This window comes from Leptosomus discolor, chromosome 27 (assembly GCF_034619465.1).
Source record: "Leptosomus discolor isolate bLepDis1 chromosome 27, bLepDis1.hap2, whole genome shotgun sequence".
NCBI classification, from domain to species: Eukaryota; Metazoa; Chordata; class Aves; order Leptosomiformes; family Leptosomidae; genus Leptosomus; species Leptosomus discolor.
In genome coordinates this window covers 498,318-519,218 of record NC_141417.1, presented here as the reverse complement: position 1 = coordinate 519,218, position 20,901 = coordinate 498,318, and the positions used below count along the sequence as shown (strand labels likewise).

At 65.4% G+C, this 20,901-nt stretch overlaps 1 protein-coding gene and 1 non-coding gene across 2 annotated transcripts; one reads left to right on the top strand and one right to left on the bottom strand.

Moving 5' to 3' along the window:
• The first annotated feature begins 218 nt into the window (after positions 1–218).
• Positions 219–300, top strand: TRNAS-CGA (transfer RNA serine (anticodon CGA)). Its single transcript has one exon. It is a non-coding gene; the product is annotated as a tRNA-Ser (tRNA).
• Positions 301–1,628: 1,328 nt separating this feature from the next.
• On the bottom strand, positions 1,629–20,750 carry RNF41 (ring finger protein 41). The gene is made up of 7 exons (XM_086478729.1): positions 20,713–20,750; positions 18,473–18,650; positions 6,779–6,891; positions 4,076–4,347; positions 3,134–3,269; positions 2,824–2,927; positions 1,629–2,297 (listed from the first exon to the last, which is right to left on the bottom strand). The coding sequence occupies exons 3-7, from the start codon at positions 6,866–6,868 to the stop codon at positions 1,946–1,948; spliced, it is 954 nt and encodes a 317-aa protein (XP_086334855.1). The 5' UTR covers positions 6,869–6,891; positions 18,473–18,650; positions 20,713–20,750; the 3' UTR covers positions 1,629–1,945.
• Positions 20,751–20,901: the final 151 nt, after the last annotated feature.

Below are 20,901 nucleotides of genomic sequence, written 5' to 3'. Positions count from 1 at the left end.
GGGTCGGGCGCTCGGCGGCGCGTCCCCACCCCCAGCGGCGGGAGCCGGCCCGGTCGGGTGGCCCCGGGGAGGGCGGGGCCGTGGGCTGGGCCGGGACCGGCGGTGGGGCGGGAGGAGGGGCGCTCCGGTGCGAGCCCGGGCGCGGCGGGGCGGGGCGGGGCGGGGCGGGAGGCGGCGGGGCCCGGTCTAGGCGGAGCGCGGCGCAGGGTGGCGCGGGAGTCACGGTGGCCGAGTGGTTAAGGCGTTGGACTCGAAATCCAATGGGGTTTCCCCGCACAGGTTCGAATCCTGTCCGTGACGCCGTCTCCGTTTTTGCTGGGGGGGGCTCGGGGGGCCGCCTCGAACGGGGCCGTAGCGGGGCTGGGGGGGGCGGGGGGCACACGCAGCGGGGGGGCGGCGGCCGCCCACCCCCGGTACCATCTTTTAACGTGGGGGGGGGGGGCAGTCTTTTTTGGGGGACCACACCTCGGGGGTAGGGGGTGCTGAATCGGGTTCAGGCTCCAACTCCCCCTTGCGGCCAGAGCCCCCCGGGACCCTCAACCCCCACCCGCCCAGGGAGCCCCATCTCCCCATCCGCGGCCAGAGGGGGCCCCGTGAAAGGGCGTTTATGGATCCAAGAGCCGTGAAGGACCCCCGGGGTGGGCAAGACCCCCCCCAGCCCAACCCACCCACTTTTCACAAGGAACTGAACCCCTTCATCAACCAGCCCCGCGTCCCCCCGGCAGGGGCTTGGGGAGCCGGCACGGACCCCCACAGTGTCGGTAAAGCAACCAGAACGCTGTTTATTGATCACTTACACCCCTGCCTCCCGCCAGCCCGGCCGGGCACCGGGCCGACCCGAGCGGTACAGACACCGGAGGAGAAAGCACTGTAAAAAACAACGAAACGAATGCAAATAAATTAAGTTCCCAACAAGTAAACGTAACCAGGTTCTGAGGTGCCTGTCCACGGTACTTCAAAAATAAAAAGGGAGGGAAATAAAAACAAGAGAAGGCCAAAAAAAGTAAAAAAAAAAATACAGAACCACGATCACAAGTGTCTGGAAAATGAACAGCAGAGAAAGCGGAGCCAAACACCGGCAAACACGGGGCAGGACGGCGTCTCGGGGCAAGGTGGGAGACGCCCGGGGGGGCTGCGAGCTGGGAGGTGTGAAGGTGGGGGTCCGGCCTCTCCGGGGAGGAGAGGGGCTGGGACATGCACAGGGAGAGGGGCCCGAGGGCTGCAGGGTGCTGGCTGGCCCCCCGACGCCGAGCCTCGGCGGGCACCGGGGGCTCATCCGCGGCTGGTTTGGCTCCAGGGTGGAGCAGGGCTCGGGCAGCGCCCGCTCTGGGGACTCCCCCCGGCCAAGCCCCTTCCCCAGCCCACAGCGGGGGGGAGCGGCCCCCGGTGCTGCCGTACGGCGCGGGTGAAGGCAAGGCTTGGAGAGACGGCAGCGGAGAGACGCCGGAGAGAGAGGCGGGAAATCCAGAGCGGGGGAGAAAGCCCAGGGGGGGTTCGGCCACCGGACGAGCGGGAGCTGCCGGGGGGCCGCGGGGTCAGTCAAGAGCTGAGCTGGGCTTTGCGTTCGGGCCGGACCAGGAGCCGGGCCCGGGGAGAGGCCCCAGCACCCAAGGGTGGGCTGGGCCCGAGGAGTCCGGCAGCAGGCGCGGAGCGGCGGCTCCTTCTCTCCTCGAAGGGCATCGAAGGGGGAAGCTGATCTGCAAGGGGCGCACGTGGAGGGGCCGCAGCGCGGGCTCACCGCTGGGCCGAGTGTCTGAGCAGGATTTACCAGAGGCGTTTCATCATTTCAGCTGGGGAGCAAGAGGTTCGAGGGAACGGTGCCCTAAGGAAACCGCGGCGGTGGCCGGGGAACACCGGCGGTTTTGACCGGCTGCCCCCGGTCTCCACCTCTGCACCTTCCCCCTCCTCTCCCTCGTCAGCACGAAGCGTTTCTCTTCGGAAGTCCTTAGATTTCCTCCACTCCGTGTGCAAATATCATCACCAGTCCCGGCTCCAGCACCATGTCCTCGCCCATGTGCTGGTTCTCGCAGGCCATCACCACCACGGCCTGCTTGCCGGGGATGCGCTTGGCCACATAGTTCTCGTAGTACCGCCGGTTCATCTGGCGGGTCTCCAGCGTGGCCAGGCCCTGCGGCCAGTTCCGCTCGTGGGCGTTCTCGATCAGCTCGTTGATGATGGACGTGGGGCAGCCGCTCTCCACCAGCGAGCGCTTGATGACGGCCTGCAGCACCGCGTCCGGCGTGGAGATCATCCCACCCCACCGCGTCACTCGCGCCGGCTGCAGGGAGTTCACCCACCTGGCGACAGACACGGGGACAAAGTGGTCGGCGCTGGGTGTTTTCGGTGGCTCTCACCGAAACCGAGGGACGGCTCTGCCTCTGCTCCGCTCCTCGCTCGGGAGCTGGATGGGGCCTCCCCTTCCCCACCTCCCCCTCCCCTGTTTCCACCCCGAACAGGACCCAGCCGCGGCATCCAGCTCTGCTGCGCCCTCCCCAGAGGGAGGGGAAGAAAGGAGGAGACGAGGAGCTGCCTCCTCCGGCCCTTCTCACACGGAGGAAGGAATCTGGCAGCTTCCTGCTGCCGGGCAGGATGCAGGTGGAAGAATAAAAATCCTCCGGACCCATTGTGCAAGCAGCTCACAGCACAACCCCCCCCGCAGCTGCCCCCTCGCTTTTGGGAAGCGTTTTCTTCTCAAAGTGTGCCTTTGCCCGGGAAGGCACTTCCCCCCTCTCCAATCCGTCAGCGAAGCCGGCAGACCCCCAGCCCCACTCGCACCCCGGGCTCCTCAGCTCCTCCCCGACCAGCGCGAGGACCGGCACTTACTCCAGGATTTCGTTGTACTCGATGGTCTCCTCCAGGTTCTGCAGGTTGGGGTTGACGCTGCGGATGGCGCGCATGTAGGCCTTCAGCAGCTGGATGTCCCGCTTCTGCGAGAGGCAGGACACGGCGGGGTTGGCAAAAAAGGCGTCGGCGCCGCGGGACCAGAGCCCAGCGCAGCGGCAGGGGGTAGCACGGCTCCGCGGCCGCGTTCTGCACCCACAGAGCTTTTTTGTTTGGTGTCCAAGCAGGTGAGAGCGGCCCCTCCCGTGAGGGACCCCCGCTGCGGGACGGCCCCGCGCACGCACGGACCTACCTGCTCGGCCAGCTGGTGCTTGTGCTCCGCCGAGGTCTTCTCCAGCTCGGCGATTCTCGTCTGCTGCTGCTGCACCACGGACCTCAAATGCTTGATGCAGTTGTGGTTTGGCAGCTCATCTTTGGGCATTTCCAAGCTGCGGAGCGTTACACAAAAAGGTAGAGGCCCCACGTCAGGGAAAGCCACCCACCAGAGCACTTGGCGTAAGCACGTCAACGGCCCCCAGAACAAATCCGGCCCCGCAGGACTTGCCAAGAGGCGCGGGAAGCCCAGCGCCGCCACCTCCGACAGGCGCGGGGAGGCTGCTCCCCAGCCCAATGGTCTGGGGGACAGCTATGGGAACAAACCAGCGCCAGGTCAGCAGGCAACGGGGATTTTCCTCCTCCAAAGCGACCAGGGCTCGGAACCAAGCCCCGCACTAGGCAGCCCACGGGCCTGATCCAGTCTCTGACTTCACCCGAGGAGATCTGATCGTCTCCAAGCCAACAGTCAGCCACCGCCTGGCTGGATGCTGACAACACGTGAGCGGGAAGGGTATCGGCACCACGAGCACGGGTGCCAAGGCCAGACCAGCCACCCACCGCCCCCGGCTCTCGTCGAGGCGTAGGAGGGAGCAGAGCTCACGCTGGAACTTGCCCCAGGGGGCTGGCACGGCTCTGGGCGGATTCACGAAGGCTGCAGCACGCCGCTCCCGGCAGCCACCTCAGCCCCAGCCACGAGCTGAAGAGCCAGGACTAACTCCCCTTCCCGACCCCTCCTGCAGCACCACGGCCTTCAAAGCCCCACTGCCCCCGGAGCTCGGCGTCCAGGCGCCAGAAGGGTGCCAGGCACCAAACAGCGGCTTCCTTCCCCGAGCCGGTGGGCCCCTGCCTGCCCGCCCTCTGCAGCCAAGCCCCCCGAGGCCGAGCCCCCCGAGGCCGAGCCCCCCGAGGCCGTCCTCACCCGCATCCCTGCTCGCAAGTCACCGGGCGCTTCGGATTGTGCTCGCAGTCGTTGAGGTGAGACATCAGGTTGTCGAGTCGCACGACCGCCGTGCAGCCGAAAACCGCGTTGTCGCAAGTGATCTGCAGCTTGGAGAGCATATTCCGCATGATCCGCGGGACGGGGCGGAGGTGGGCGACCGTCACGACGCTGCGGTCCACGGGGCACGTCTGCTGCTGGGAGAACCACTGGGTGATGCAGGCATTGCAGAAGGCGTGCTCGCAGTGGGGAGCCTGCGGAGGGGCAGAGAACGGCCGCGCGTTACAGACCCGGCTCGCGCGGGGAGGGCGGCCTTGGCCGGAGAAAAGGCTCTCGGTCTTCGAGGGGCGCGCAGCAGCTCCGTGCTGCCTCTGGGGAGGAAAGCAAAGGGAAAAGGCACCTCCATCGCTCAAACAGGCGCGATGCCCGCGCAGGGGAACGGGGCCCCGAGAGCCAGAGCTGCAAAGACCAGCGCCACGCACAGCACCTCCCGCCGCAGCGCGAGCGGCAACTGCTGCGGAGCCCTTCCCTGCGAAAAGCGGGCGCCCGCCTGCACCCACCCCCGGCTTTGCTGTGCCCGGCCCCACCAAGGCACCCTCTGCCCCCCCCCGACACGTGCTGCCTTGCACGCAGGGACAGGGCACGGACCCTCGGAGTCAGCGCCGCTCTGCTGCCGCTGGGAAGGGCCGAGGGGCCGGGACGCTGAATTCGAGCGCTTTCCCAGGGCAGATTAGAACATTACTTCACCGTATTTACACAGCTGGGCTCTGCTCTCGCGTTCAAGCTGCGGTTGAAAGAGTAGGAAGATTGGGGAGGGGGAGTGGGACGGGCGCCAGCTCTTTGGGCAACGCTGAGCTTTAACCCGGAGCCACGGGCAGGTCGGGCGCGTTCAGGGCCAGGGCGCGTTCACAAGCTGCTCCCCCAGCCCGCAGAGGCAGGCGACGACGGCAGGACGGACGCAGCATCAGGATTCCCCCCCTCCAGCCCCGGGGCTCTCAGGAGCTTTGGCGCAGCCCCACGGGCCCAGCGCAGCAGCTCGGAGCCAGCGGGCGGCCGAGCCTGGGCCGGACCAGGCAGCACGTGCCGGGCGCTGGCACAGGGACAGCCCCTCCTCTGCTCAGGTCCCGGCCTCTCCGCTCTCCTTGCGGCGTTCCAGCCCCTCAAGCCCCTGCCGAAGCTCAGTGACCGGGGTACCCCAGCGCCAGCGCAGCTCCGGTGACCGCAGTGCCAGCAGGAGCCGGAGGGCTGGTGTCCAACAGGCTGTTAAAGACGCTTGAGAAAAAGCCTGGGAACAAGGGAGCTCGTGACAGCACGTCCTCAAAAGGGCATTTAAATAAACCTGCAACTCTCCCTCCGCTTCCTGTGACGGCCCGGGATCGCGTTCACAGACTTTTTAAAGCCAAAGCTTGTTTGACGCAGCCCGTTAGCGTCGCTGGAAGGTGCCAACCCCCATTTTAAGGACAGACTGCAGCTCCACGCAGCCCCAGCCCACTGGCACGGGGAGGGCCACAGCGCCAGCCCCAGCCGCCCCGGGATCCCTGTCAGGCAGCTCACCAGCACGGCCCAAATCACAGCTTTGGGATGCCGTTCATTATTAAGCAATGAAACTGCAATAATTATGCACACGTTTCCGATTAGCTCAGTTTTACTTTAATCCGTTTTATTTCAAACGAAGCCGGATTTAGGCAGAGGGTGCTGAGCTACCCAGCCCACGGCACTGGAACGCCTTCGGCGGCACACAGATCCCGACGGGCAGGGACTGGGGGGACAAAGTCCCCCGCGGAGGCCAGCTCCGCTCCACTCCGGTTAGCACTGGTGAGGGGCTAAAAGCCCCATGAACCTCTCCCCACGTAAGGGGCTTCGCAGGGCACAGTGACAAATACGGCCCTCGCAGCACCGGGGGGCACAGGAGACCAGGCAGCGCTGGGGAGGGAGCTCACAAGCGGAGCTGACGGGAAAGCCCCGTCCCAGAGCCCTTGTGCTTCGGGGGAAGCGGAGGGAGGAGCAGCAGCAGCAGCTCCCCGCGCACACCCTCCTTCCCCGGGCGGCCACACGGGCTCCAGGGAGCCGGAGGATCCACCAAACCACGCGGCCGGGCCAGGCCGAGCAGTGTGCTGGCACGGGGCTGTGGTCTGGGCATCCTCCGAGGTCGGGCTGGTGGCAGAAGGGCCGAGCCAGGCTCCCAACAGCAAGTGAACCAGCTCAGCTCTGTAGCACGGAGGCGGCACGGGTGCAAGGAGGCAGCGGGTCGGCCAAGCACGAAGCCATAAGCAAGGGACGGATTTCAGCATCGCTGCCGCCACCTCTGCCTCGGGACACCCTGGCCGGCGCGCAGCCCCGTGCAGCTCCGGCAGAGCTAAGAAGGGAGCAAGGAGTGAAGGACTAAGGGGAACCTGGCCCAACACAAGCTCATCCCTTCCTCCTGGCTGACCCCAGGCCATCCCCCAAACCCAGAACTTCAGTTCATTTCCACCAGAACTCACACAACCGCCGGCTGTTATCCCTGGTGCTGCTTCCGAACCCCTGCTGCTGCCTCAGACCGTTAGTAGGACAGTTAAGAATCCCCCGAGCTCGCCCAACGCACGTGCTGTGCGTGGCGCCCTTCATCTGATCGGGACATCTGCGAGCCTGGAGCTGCAGCCGGAGGCTTTCAGTAGCCACAGTCAGTGCTCAGAGGGAACCTACCTGAACCGGCTCCTCCAGGACCCCGCTGCAGATGGGGCATATAAGGTCTTCATCAACATCCCCCTGAAAACGTGCTACATCATACCCCATCGCTCATCACCGATGCCAGAACCCTGCGGAGGGAAAAGGAAGAGCAGTTGAGCATCCTGCGGTGTCCGGACAGAGCACGCCCCGGCTCCCACAGCATCCCGGTTCCCAAATTCCTGCTCTCTCCTCCCGGTGCGACCAGCCAGGGCAGCCCCGGGCAGGGGGAAGGGGCCCCAGCCCCGCTGGTGTGTGCTGAGCTGCTCCACTGCTGCTCTCCCACACACGGCATTACGAATCCTGCTGCAATTTTTCTGCTTGCTCATTGCTGGGTTTGGGTTTTTCAGGTTTTTTGCACAGCTCTCTTTGGCGTGGAGAGCAGAGGACAGCACAGGGCCACCTCTAAAGAGTGAGCCCGGTCCTGTGGGCTGAGCGGCAGGGACGTGGGTCAGGGACCGGTCCTGGGTGCAGCCTCGCGGCATCGGCTGCGGAGGGACCGGCGCCTTCCCTGGGCTCAGCAGCCCCGCTGGGTCCCGGCACCCCAGCGCCTCTGCGGGTATCGTCCCCCGCTGCCACCTCCAGCAGCTTCCCCGCTCGGCCAGGCCAGCGCAGAGCGAAGACACCCAACACCACCCGCAGCCAAACGCGGCCCCAGCCGGGCGCTCCGGCGCCTGGACGAGGAGCCCCCCAACACTTGGGGCTCCTGCTCCCAGCGTGAGGGACGCGCAGCCCCCAGAGCAGCCCCGCGGCACCAAGTCCCTCCCTGCCGAGGGCGGCATTCCCAGGCAGCACACGGCATTCCCAGGCAGCACACAGCATTCCCAGGCAGCACCACGTAACACCGTTCACCGACGCCTTGCACCAGCTGCCAGGGGCTGACCTTGAGCTCTGCCCCGGCACACCAGCGGTTACCGGTCGCCCTGCGGCTTGTCCCCGAAGAGCCAGCGCCTCCTCCCCCATCCTCCCCAACATTAAAGTCGGTGACAAACGGCCACACGGACTCGCCCTGCGCTTGACTCCAGATAAAGGAGTCCCCACCTCAAACACAAACAGGAGCCGGGAGGGACGGGCGGTGTGCGAGGGCACGCCGATGCCACGTGAGGCTCCGAAACCACCCTCGGCGCGGCGAGGAGCCCGTGCCACGGCGCTTCCAGCTGTGCAAACACCAGGAGCCCCGACTGGCGCTGAGGGCAGGCAGGGACTCGCCCTGCCGCTGCTCCGCAGCCCAAAGCGGCCGCCCGGCGGTGCCGAGCCCCTGCGCCTCGGCCGGGCGGCTTGCACAGCACCACAGACCCCCCGGGCGGCCCTTGGCAGCTGAAAGGGCTCCAGCTCCCGGCAGGGCGAGCGGAGCTGGTTGGGGAAACCACGGCGTGTGCTCGGCCAGAGCAGCCAGGGCGGAGCGGAGGTGACGGCTGGAGGGAAAGAGAGGCTGGAGGTAACGCAGTCGCTTCAGGGTCAGCCCTTGGGACCCTCCCCAAGTCACGGGGCACCAGGGAGGGACTTTCACCAACTCGCTGGACCCTGTGAAAGTCAGGCAGTAAATCAGCTCCGCGTGCAGATGGATCCTTCGCTTCCACAGAGCGGGCGCAGACAAAAGACTCCTCTGAGGAGGCCGGGGTGGGGAAAGTCCCTGTGTCAGCGTTTGCCACTCAGATAACGAGAGGAACGGCCGCAGGCTGGAGGCAGAGCGGATCTCTGAGCAACTGCGATCGGGTGCTCCCAAACCTTCCCACGCCTCTGGACAGAGGCTGTTCTCCTCCGCTGGGAAGGGAACCCAAATTCCTTCCCCTCGCTCCACGAGACACTCGCGCTGCCTCGGCACCTCCGACGCATTTCCACTGGGTTCAAACCAGCTGGAAGGGCGAGTGTGGCTGCAGAGGACCCAGCACGAGGGCTCCCGGCCGCCAGCTGAGCCGCAGCCCCGCAGCCTGCTGCCCCCCCCAGCCTGCTGCCCCCCGCCATCGCGCGCTCCACTCCGCAGCTCGGACCACGCTGACCCTCCCTGTCGCTCCCTGCTCGGGCACCGGTTCAGGCCCTGGTGTCTTCCCGTGCCCGGGTGCGTGAGCGGCTCCAGGAGCAGCCTCTGCCCGCTCCTGCTTGGGAGACAGCCCCTGCGTGGGCACCCGGGGATGGAAGGGGAACCGCGCCGGGCACCGCTTCCTCACAGCCACGCTCCCCGGCATCTCGGCTTGGCCTTTTGGTTCCACGCTTCTGAATTCCAACACGGTCCTTCCCACAAGCAGCTGAGCGAGACACCAGACCTCTTCAGATCCACTCAGGGAAGAGCCAGGCGGAGGGCAGAACACCAGCACGGAACGTCAGCCTTGCCATCTGCTAAACAGAAGCCACCTCAAAACTTCCTCCAGAAAAATTCCAGCACCTGCAGGAGCCCGAGCACTCCCGAATTCTTCTTGTTCCTCCATCCAGCTGTTCCCCCTTCTGCCAGGGATCATCCGGGGGGCTCTGCCAGCACGCTGAGGCGAGGAGCGCCCTGCTGCCATGGTGAAGCAGAAACAGGAGAGCTGAAAGCATCTGCAAATGCTCGAGCGAGATGGAGCTGGCAGCCCAACCTGCCTGCTGCCACATCCAGAGCCGAACCAACGACCCGGCCCCGCAGGATGCTGGAGGCCCTCATCCTTCCCGGGGCTCAGCCCCCCGCGGGACGGCCCCGCAGGAGGTACGGCACAGCTCGCACCAGCCACAGCCCTACCTGCGCGGCGCCACGCAGCCAGAGCGATGATCTGCGGGGAGCCAGCCCGTGCTGAACCGAAGCACAAAGAGCTCCGAAAACACCCCTCCGGGGAGGGCTCGCGGAGGCACCCGGGCACCAGGGTGAAGCCGAGCCAAGCTGCCTGCAGCAGGGGCGCGACACCACGCAGGGGAGCGAAGGCCGAGCCGGACCCCAGGCAGACTGTCACAGCAACGAGCTTCTGCAGCCAACGGCAGCTGCCGCCCTGATCCCACCTGGCTGAACAAACGAGCTTCCCAATCCCACCCTCCCCAAACACCCACGGGCTTCTCGACCCCAGCGCCATCGGCCTCCCTAGGGCTGGGCAGGGAGAGGGGTCAGCTCGCACCAACCAGAGGCCAGTCACAGAACTGGGCTTTAGCCCGAATTACAGAGAAAATCTGGGATAAGTCACTTCTTCCCCCCCTCCCCTTCCCTCCACTTCCCCTGTTATCACACTCCTGCCTTGTCTTTGTAGATTGTCATCTTCTTGGCCTGGGGACTTCCAGCGCCTGCTCGACACAGCAGAGATCTGCATAGCAACAGGGCTTGATGGTATCAGAGAGGATCAGTAATTAACAAGTCAAAAGCACTTTGACATTCCTACCCTTACCCAAAGCCTCCTCAGCATCCACCAGCGAGACAAAGGTCCCTAACAAGCCCTTGGGGAAGCAGAGGAGAGGGAAGAGGAAGGCCAGGACTCACTCCCAGCTGGTTAGAGCAGCAAGGACAGCCCCAGGGCAGGGATCCCCCAGCTCCCCGCTTCACCTCAAGCCCCGACCTCCCCACAACCCCGCCGTTTAAAGAGGCACAAGTGACACCGGGCAGGTAAGGCAGACCCTCACCGCCAGCTGCCCCTGCTCTGCTCACAGAACCGTCGCTCCCGCAGACCCAACGCGCTGCGGTTCCCCTCCAAGTCTCGGGCAAAAAGGGGCTTCACTCGGGGGCCAGGCCTGAGCTTCCCCCGCCCTTCAGACGGCGGCGCAGGACCGCAGCGGGCAAGGCTGGGGCTCCTCTGACCCAAACACACCGGCCTGGCTCTCACGTCAGCAGCAACCACAGATAAGATTTCCGCGGTAATATTGCGCCGTCTTTCAGCACAATAACCAACTGTTCCTGCCCCAAAGGAAAATTCAATTGCTGAGAAATTCTGTTGACAAAAGGAAAACTAATGGCTTAGAAAAGCTCCCCCTCCTCCTTGGGAAAAAAAAAAAAAAAGCAGCCTGCATGGGAGCCCGTGGATTTGTTCCACGGCCCCCAAAGCACATGTTCACATGTTCCCTCCTTTTTGCCACAATATGTTGGAGCCGCTGGATCCCAGACGCTGCGGCTGAGCCAAGCTCTGCCTGGTGGCCTGCTCCAGGCACAGCCTGTGGAGCGCCAGCACCCAGCGGCTCCGGAGGAGCGCTCCGCTCCGCCGGCACAGGGAAGCCGACGCGCCTGGAGCTCGCAGGGTGGTACCTCCACGCTGCTGCTCCCCCGCCAGGCCAGCTCTCCTCCGTCCACCAGCACACCCGGGCAAGGGCGAGGACCCAGAGCAGCCCGGGAAGGGCCGGGCCCCAGAGAGCTTTGCCGGGAAAGCAGCACCTTCCAGGGATCCCGGCAGCACGCGGTTGGCCGCGGGTGCCGGGGCAGGAGCCGACACCTGCACCACGCGAGCCGCGTGCCCGGCTCTCGGGAGACACCGACTCACTGCCGGGCGCTGACGAGGACGAGCGGGAGCAGCAGCAGCCAGGACCAGTGCAGCGGCACTGGCGGCACTGGGAGGGAAGCCGGTTTCACCCAGGTAAACAACGGGCCGGCTACCAACCCCCCGGGCCCCCAGCCAGCCGGCCCCGAGAAGGGGAAGGTTTGAAAGAGGCACCGACCCCCCTCGACCGGCAGAGCTGGGCCACAGCCCAGGCCACAGGGACGACCCGGCAGGCGCAGCCAGGGCTCGCCGAGGCAAACGACCAACGACAACAGCGAGAACGGCGGGTGCGGAATGGGACGGAGCCGGCACCTACCTACGGAACACAGGGCAACACACGCGCCTGGAAAACCAGAGCACAGGGGTCAGTAAAGCCAAGGCCGGGGTGAAGAGCAGCGACACCCCCCCCCCCCCGCTGGGTCCCCGTGTTCAAACACAAAGGTGTCCCGCGCCTCCCCGGGGACAGCAGCCGCTGGCAGCGCCTGCCAGCTCTGCTGCCTGCCCTCCTTTCAGCGCAGCCAGCCCCTCTTCTGAGCCAGGATCTGGTGCCAGGTCACCAGGGAAGCCCGTCCTTTCTGTGGAAATACAGAAGACCAGACAGAATCCCTTAAATTAAAAACAAACAAACAAAACAAATTAAACCTAATTAGCCTGTGCTGGAAGCCTCCAGCGTCAGGCTTTGCCTTGTTCTCAGGGAAAAGAGACACCATTTTCTCATTATTTCCAATATTAAGTGTTGCCAACAGATACCAGAGCCGCTTTGCAGCTGGGAGAGCTCGGAAGAAACCTGTTCTGCGAGCAATGGTGGTTTTAATAATCTTTCCTAATTTCATCAGCTTTGTGAGCCAAAAGAAATAGAATTAAAACCAGAAATCAAGGGGGAGGGGAAGGAAGGGAGAGAAAACAACATATGGATGCAAGAGAGGCTGTTCTGCACCAGTTAAAGCCCAGCATGGGAGCCAGGACACCAGCGATCTTCTCACTGGTTTGCGCTGTGTGTGTTCCGGGGCACCACGCTTTGCTGTCTCTGTTTCCCTGCTGTGAGCAAACACAGAACATCTCCGGGGGGGGCTGCACGGTTTCTGAAGCAGCCTTACTGCTGCTGGCAAGTTGTTGGGGGGGGGGGGGGGAGGGGGGGCAAAAAAAGTGGCCCAGAAGCTTAAAGAAGTCCAAGTTTTGCAGCAACTGGCTCCCAGCCCCCAAGGATCTGCACTGAGATGGGTTCTGCTCCCAGGAGTCCAGGTCACACGACGGAAAGAGGCTGCACCGCTGGTGGGGCAGCACAAGGCCGGGGGCAAGAGCTGCCCCGTCGGTACCTGGGAGGGAGCGCAGGGGCTCCGCGGGGCTGAGGTGCTTTGCTGAAGGCATCTGCCGGGCTCCAGCAGCCCGCCCAGGCGAGGAGGCTGCTCGGACAGGACGAGGGCTGGCGCCGGGACGCAGGGGACAGGGCTCTGCTCGGGCGGATCTCGGCTCCGACGAGCAGGCTGAAGACGGCAGAGTCGGCGGCGTCGAAGCCGTGGCCGTGGCCATGGCCGTGCCTCGCAGCTTCAGGGCAGCTCCTGACCTGACACCACGGCGGTTTCGCAGGAAACCCTCACGTCAGCGGCCAGAGCCGGCTCCGGCGCCGGCAGCCTGTTCCCCTGCGGCAGGAGGGGACTCGCCAGCCCGGGGACGGTCGGCGTGCGGAGCTGCCACAGCCTGTCGCTCTCCTGCCAGCGACCCAGTCCGTGCCGCCCAGCTGGCCCGGGGCCGCTTGCCAAGCCCGGGCGATGACTTGCCTCCCGCCAGCGCCGCGGCTCACGACATCCCCCGGCACCTGCAGTCTGGGCAGGCAGAGCACAGCGCGGTCAGCGGCCGTGACGACCTCGCTGGGCCCCTGAGAGCCACGTACTTGAGACGAGTGGCCAGCGCCCGGCCACCTTGCTCCCGGTCAGAGCCACCGGCGGTTGTGGGGCACCGCGACCCGCCAGCCAGCGCTGGGAACAGCCCCCGGTGCCACACGAGTCAGGAAGGGCGGTCTGAAACGGGGGATTAACAACAACAATATTCAGTCCGAACACGCAGCATCATCCAACGCTGGCTGGAGTCCCTCTGCCTGACCTAGTTGTCCAGCGACCCAGTTTCTGAGCCACGCAGCACAGCGGGACGGAGCCGGGCCCGGCGCATGCCGAGCATCCCCGGCCGGAGCGACCGCCCGGCACTGCCGGGGAACCACAGCAGGCGCGTGCCGGCACACGGGCTGAGCACAAACCCAAACTTTGCCCTAATCCGGAACCAGGAGCTCGCTGCTGGGACACGGGCCCCGTCGGGATGTAACAGCAAGGAAGGGCCGGCACAACCAACGCCCCACGGCTCCTCCGCGCAGGGCTGTGGGCCCGGCCCGGCGCATGGCCAGGAGCCACACACGGTGCGCTGCGGAAAGGGGGAGGCAGGGAGGGGAGCAAACCCACAGCCCGGGGACCAGCCGCCTTCCCTGCCCCGCTCCTCGCTGCACGGGGCTTCGGCAGCCCCGTCGAGCCCCGCAGACCCGGCCAGGCCCTTCCAGGCGCCTGCGTTCACGGTCCTGACCCACGCCAGCCCTTCCCGCTCCTTCTGAGCGTTACTTTGACCTTCCTGGTACAAAAATCACACCCCGCGCTCCCCCGTGTTACACGCTGCTCGACAGAGCGGGTCTGATTCCCAACACCAGCACCAAACCGAGCGGGGTCCAGAGTCCACCCGGCACGGGCGGTCCCCAGGCTCGGCCACACACGCAGTGTCCCCTGCCCAGCGTCACCGGCGAGGTCTGGAGAGGCTGCTCAGCGGCCGCAGGGTCGAATTCGTGGTGCTGCTCTGCCTGTTCCTTTGCCTCTTCCCCTTTCGGTGGCATCCGGCTTGCCTGCACGCGTGGAAGGAGCCTGCAGGATTTAGAGGTTTTCCCAGGATTTCTGCGGGCCGTTGGGACATCTCCGGGCCACGAGCTCCAACACCAGCTTTGGCACAGAGGAGAGGGCTGGTCCGCAGGCCCGGCCAGTCGCTTCACCGGCCCGACTGCGGCTTCTGCGTCGGGAGTAACTGGTGAAGAGCAGCAGATACCACAAACCAGTTCTGCCTGCACGCACAGCACCAGTAACCACCAGCTGCTTGGCATGTGCATAATTAACCACCCCACTAATGACACCAGGGAGCAGCAGCACTCCCTCCCCACCCCCAAAACCATTGATCAGACACTCAGACAGCCTCAGCCGACACGTGACTCGCTGGCGTTAACGCACGGCGCCTCTCATTGCCCTGCCCAGGCCCCGGCAGCAGACGGCAACGGGAAGGCATTTCGCAGAAGCGCCGGCGAAGCGATCCTGGCGGCAGCGCCGGTGCCGGGGACCGGCCCGGCCCGGGGAGCTACAGCCCCTCCGAGCGCTGGAGCCGCACCCCAGGGTCCAAGGGAACGACCGCGCCAAGGACTGGGGTTGGGTTGATTTCCCGACGCTAACCAGTATCTTGATTCTCGCTCACCAGTCCTTCACAGGGTTACCCCCCGCTGCGACGCCCCCGCTGGGCTGACGGGCTTGTTTGGGACCAGCCGTGACACGAGTCAATCCAGCCCTTCCCCGAGCCGCGGTGCCTCCAGCGGGAGCAAAGCCCGGTGGGTTCGGCGTGTCCCTCCCACACCCGAAACCACCGACATCCCCGGGGCCTGCGGCTTTTCTGGGATGGACACGGGTCTTCACGCCAGTTTTAACCGGCCAGCAGAGACCTCAGCAGCGACTGACTGCAATCCACAGAGCGTTAGTGCGTACTGTTTTGATTCACGAGGCCACAGGCAAAACACAAAAATATTACTCAGTATTTGCTAATTAAAAGCCAAAAGCGTGGAGAGTACAAATCTAACAGCGCTTCCCATAAAGATCCTTCCTCCAGCGTTGATCTTCTGTTTGACATCAGCACAAGTCCAGGGAACAAACTTTCCAAAGGACAAAAAAAGAATTTTTTTTAAAAAAAATCCCTTTTTCTAAAAAGCCCTTCACAAGCCCAAGGAAGCTTTTGCCCAAGTACACACAGGCAAACAAGAGCAAAAGGAAAGCGGGGTTAAACAATCGTCCTCGGTTGTATAATGGGAGGAAAACACATCAATCGTGAGGCCCTGCCCATGTTCACGATCCCGTTTCGGTAGCTGGTGGAAGGACAAACAATGTGGAGGAGCTCCTATTGCTTCACCCCTGCGGAACGCGGCCGGAGGGCTTTGCCACCCAGCGAGGCCGTTCCTTACCCTGGGAAGCTCTGCAGGAGCCCTGAAGCCCGGCTGATAGTCCCGGGAACACCTACAGGCATCGTGCCCCACGCCGGCAGCGCCCCAGAGTCCCACCGCACGGAACAACACTGCCGGTACCGGAGAATCCCGGCCAGGTGCAGCCCCGGCCAGCCGGGGGCCGGCGAGCTCCCCCGACCTCTGTCCTGTTGGTGCGCGGAAGGGACTGAAGCGAGAGAGGCTGGAGGCAGAAGAGCTCACCGTGGGAATCGGCCACCTCGAGAAAGGGAAGCAAAACCAACCAAACCCGAAGTCTTTGGGGCTCCCAGCGTCCCCTCAGCCCCTACGGCAGCCAAGGACAATCCGACGGGGAGCGGGCAGCCCCGCGGGCAGCCGGGGTCAAGGCCGTTACCCCCTCGGACCGGGCAAGGCTCGTCTGACAGGACAAGCCAAGCAGCCCAGGTCGAGCCCCGCGGTGCCCCGTCCCTCCCGCCGCCAGCTCAGCCCGCTCGCTGGCAGACGCTCGGCACGAGCCAGCTCCGATCCAGCCCGTCCCCGACTCCAGGGACGGAGAAGCGAGCGGGCAGCTCTCTCCCAGAGCCGTGCACCGGGCAGAAGGAACACCCGCAGACCCGATCCAACCCCTGCCCCCTCCAGCCGCCCTCACCTTCAGCCTCGAGGGACCCGACAAGTCCTCGGGGCCACGTCAAGTCCCACAGCCCCATGAAACACCCAACCAAAGCCCGCAGCCGACTGCGAGCCTCCGCTGCCGACAGAAAGCAGCTTAGGGAAGGCAGCTCGTGGCTAAGCCATGGCAACAACTGGGGGGAAAAAACCAAAAAAGAATAGAAATCCCCCATTGTTTCAGGAACAACAAGGTCCTGCTCTTTATTAAGGCATCCTGAGAGGGTGGCCTGACCTGGAGCTGCTGAGCTGCCCGCCCCGTTCCTGCCACCTCCCTTCGGTGCCGCTTTCAGATCGAGCCCTTCCAAAGTTCAGGAATTCAACCCCCAGCGCCGTGAAGGGGCTTCGACGCCGCAGACAGGAACCGCCAAGGGGCAGAAATAACACACCGGACCCCACCGATACGCAGCGGCACGGGGGCCATGGGAGAGCGCTCGAAGGTCGGCGCCGCCTTCACGCCAGGGAAGGAAACCTCGTGGCAGGTTCCCCGCGAGACAGCAGCGTTACATCCCCCCCCAAAACACCCCATCAGGAGGGGTGCGCTCCTCTGCAGGGCTACGCCCGCGCTCCCTCTCCTGCCCCGGCCTCGCAGAGGCTGCAGTGAGACCCTGCCTGCGAGCCCCAAACCCGGGTAGGAACTAAACAAGCTCCTTGGGGGACCAGGGGTACGAGCTCCCACTAAAAACCCCTCGAGCCACCGGCTGCCGCCCGAGCTCCGACACACCCCGCAGACCCCCGTGACCGGAGGAACACGGCGCAGCCCGCGGCGGGTCCGCAGGTGGGCGCAGCGAGACCCGAGGGAGATGTTGCCACCGACAGCCCGGGGGCAGGAACCCGGCCCCAGCCTGCTGCGGGGGGGCCGCGCGTTCCTCACCCGGGACAGCAGGGACACCCCGGGACGGGGCCTTGCACCCACGAGAAGTGGCTGGTCTGGAGGGCGCCCAGGGCTGCAGCGTGGGCGGAGGAGGGGCTGCGGCGCCGGCTGCCCTCCGTGAGAGGAGCGGAACAAGCCGCTCGTCAACAGCGGGGGCCACGCTGGAGTCACCCAGCTCTGCCCAGCCTTCCGTATTCTGCTCCGTTTCTTACGGTGCGAAGACACCAAGGAAACGAAAAGCCTAAACCTGAAGTTAAACCCATTTGTGCCTGGGGTCTCCAGCCCCCCCAGGAGCAGCAGACACCAGGCACAGCCAGCAAAGCGTCGGAACACGCAAGCCCCGGTATGAGATGCACCCCGCATCGCTGGGGGGCAGCAGCCCGCCCCCTCCCACCCCCAGCTGCTCCCCCAGAAGCAGCAGCAACGCCCGGTCCCGAGGAAACCATCCCGGGCAGCTGGTTTAAACGGGGGCAGAGGCGCTGCCCCGGTGCCTGCCCGGGAGACGCTGCCTCTGCCAGCAGCACCCCGAGAGGTCCCACTCCTCGAGGAGGAGGAGGAGGAGGAGGGGATCCCCGGCAGCCCAGGGCAGAACCCCAGCCCCTCGCCCAGCCAGCGCGGGAGCGCGGCCCACGCAGGTCTGCTCCCGGCCAGACCCACCTGCGGCTCGACCAAAGGGCTCTTCGCCTCCAGCCGAAAGCACCCGGACGCGAGGGGTCCCCAGGGACTGGGGGGGGACGGGCCCGTCCTCCCAGCAGCTGCCCGGTCCAGCACAGCTCGGGGCTCGCTCGGGGCAGCCCTTCGGGACCTCGCCGGGACTCCAGGTTCATCAGTGGGTTTCGTTAACGAAGCCCTTTCCCTGCGAGTCACGGGGAACCTCGCTCTTCCCAGAGCACCCTGGGAACTCCAGCGCCTGCCCTTCTCCTTCCAGAGCACCAAGGGAAATCGGAGATACCGAAATCAGGCAGGGGCAGTTTCTAAGCCAGTCTGACAGGACTCACTTTAAATCTCTGCAATTCAAGGAAGATCTTGCCTTTTCCCTGTAGACGCTAATTTACCCCAAAGGTTCTTTAAGGGCTTTAGAGCAAGAGCTGCTGGGAGCCTGCGCAGACCCCTGACCAGCCGGCTGCGACCCCCAAACGGGGACCCAGGTAAACCTGCCCGGGGGGAGATCGGGCAGCTACGAGCTGCGAGAACAGCCGCACGTGTCGCGCTGCCGGCTGCAACGGGGGGACTGTCAAGAGATCTTCCTTGTGAACAGAGCAAAACCAAGGTTTTAGGACAAATATGACTTCAAAGTTATCGGCAGCGGCCAGCTGAAAGCCCTGAAAGTGTCTGTAAAGCAACACCCCGTGAAACCGCTGGGGTAACTCCAACCGTTCACGTGTTGGAGGCTCCATGTGTGCGGAGGAAGGGCTCGGACTCATCCCCCGTGCACAGACGGGGACAGTTTTGAGCGGTTCTTGGTTTACCTTCCGTGGCAGAATTCCTCCCCAGGTAGCAAAGAGGCAGGGCTGGGCTGGGTTCACTCTTTTCAGGGAGAGGCTCCCAATGGCCCATCTTCTCCCCTTCCTCTTCTACAGTTCAAAGCGTCCTTCGAGGGCCAAGAGCCGCGGCCACGCAGGAGTCATAAGGTCTGACAGGACAGATCTGGGCACAAGGAGGAAAAAAAAAAAAAGGAAGGGAAAGATGAGGATGGTAAAAGCCAAGGGGAAGGCGGCTGTGCCCAGCCCCTCGCCCCTCTCAGGCCCGGATGAAGGCGCCTCTTCCTCCACCCACGAGCCCAGGCCTTCAGCCACCAGAAGGGAAACCTGCACTTCCCAAAGGGCCTCTGCAGCTCTCCGAAAAGGCAGAGCCACCTCTGCCGAAGGCACCGAGCGCCTGCGACACAGGCACACGTTCCCAGCCACCGCCGCATCTCAGACCACCCCTCCCTTGACTTCCAACCACACCAAAAATTACTCCGTTTTGCCTTTATTTGAATGGGAAGGACAAGGGTCCCTCCGGAGCCCCCCGCCAGTCTCAGGGAGCCCTCGCGCACCCCAGACTCCCCGCCAGGCTGAGCACGACCGAGCCGGTGACCCCAACGCCGGCTGCCTCCCTGCGGCTCTTCGCTTCGGGAACTCCAGCCCTCGGCCAGAGCCCCCGCTCGCCCCAACCCCCACCTCCCTCGGCCGGGGCTCCCAGCGGGACGGCGGCACCGCGGGGGCGCATCCTCTGCGGGGAGGAGCCGTGTGCCCAGTAGGTAAAGTCCCAGCTTCCACGTTACGCAACCCTGCCAAAAATAGTTTCCCCAAATGCCACCTTAAGATCTTCTGACACAAATCCAAGTTTTTCTTGCAACTCCTCTGCTCGCTCTAGCGATGCAAAAATCGACAGCAGGGAAGCCCGAATTGGAAAAACTGCTTTGGCTTCATCTGCTGGGCCTCGGCAACGAGGATAAAACCGGCTTGGAAACACCTCTGGACGGCGCCGCCGCGCTGACACCCGGCCCCCGAAGCCATCGCAAGCAGCTTTGGTGTTATAACAGAGTTTTACCTGATGTTGGTGCATTTTTGTATATTTTTACACTTGCCACTTAAAACTGCTAGGAAAAAAAAAAAAGACTCCGGCCCTTCCTGTAAGACGAGCTGCCGCCGCGCTCAGGTGCTTGGCGAAACCCGGGTGAATAAAGCCTCATCCCACGTAATTACCGACCTCCCCGGCTTCCGACCCGGCCCCGAGCAGCCAGCCAGCCTTCGGGACCGCTCCGGAGGTGGGGGCTCCAAGAACGGGGGGGGGCTGCGCCTGTTCCCCGCATCCCTCTGCCATGAGGGACAGTGCCCTCGCTCTCGGGGTGCTCGGGGGGTTCCCCGCGCCTCACCCGGCAGCCCCCCGGGGATCAGGGCGGCCGAACCCTCGCTGCACGCCAGCAGCACCCAGAAGCTGAACAGAATTCATCAGCAGAGCAGCTTTCAGCCCAATTAACGCCTTTCCTTCAAAACCTGACGGAGGAGGAGGAGCTGCCGGCGAAGTCCGGGCGATTCACGGCGCCGTTTCATCAGGTGGAACCGGCACCTTCGCAGGCCGCGGGGGGGGGGGGGTGGGGGGGGTGTTCCCCCCGGCTCTTCGGCCACCGTTCGGCAGCTGCCGGCCAAGCCCTGCCCGCACACACGACCGGCGAGGGCAGGACACGCCGCCGGCGACCAGGGCCAGGAGACTCCCCCACCGGGGCCGGCCCGGGCTCCCGGGGCTGGCTCCGCCGCCGCCGCCTGCCCGGCGCACAAAGACTCGCCGCGCCGGGGCCGTACCCCCCTCTCGGGGCTCTTTCGCTCCCCGGGGGGCTTTCACGACACCCCCCCGCCCCAGCAGCTCCCCCCACGCCCGCCGCCGTTCCCCGGCCGCCACCCACCGGCGCCGGGCTCCTGCCAGCCCGGACCCGGCTCCACGAGCCCCCGTGCCCCGGCCCAGGCCGCAGCGGCCCTCAAGGCGCTTCCCGGGGACGCGGGCACCCGCCGAGCGCTCCCCCCGGGAGCCACTTCCCCGCTCCCGGTGCTGCCAGGGCCGCACTGGCCCCCGCCCCACAGAGGCCCTAACACCGCCCGCCGGCACCCCCGGGGCCTCCCCGCCCCGCGCCATCCCGCTCGCCCTCCGCAGAGCCCGGCTCCGTCCACGGGCCGCTCCGCCCGGAGCCTCCCCGCCGCCCCCTCACCCCGGCCCCGGCCTCACGTACCGCCTGCCGCCCGGGCCGGCTCCGGGACACCGCGGGGCTCAGAGGCGGCCGCCGCCGCCGCCTCCCCCCGCCCGGCCCCGCCGCGCTGCTACGCAACCCCCGCCCCGGCGGAAACTCCCGCCCCGCCACGGGCCGGAAGCGACGCTCTGGCCGGCGAGAGGCGCCCAGGAGCCGGAACTCGCTGGTCGG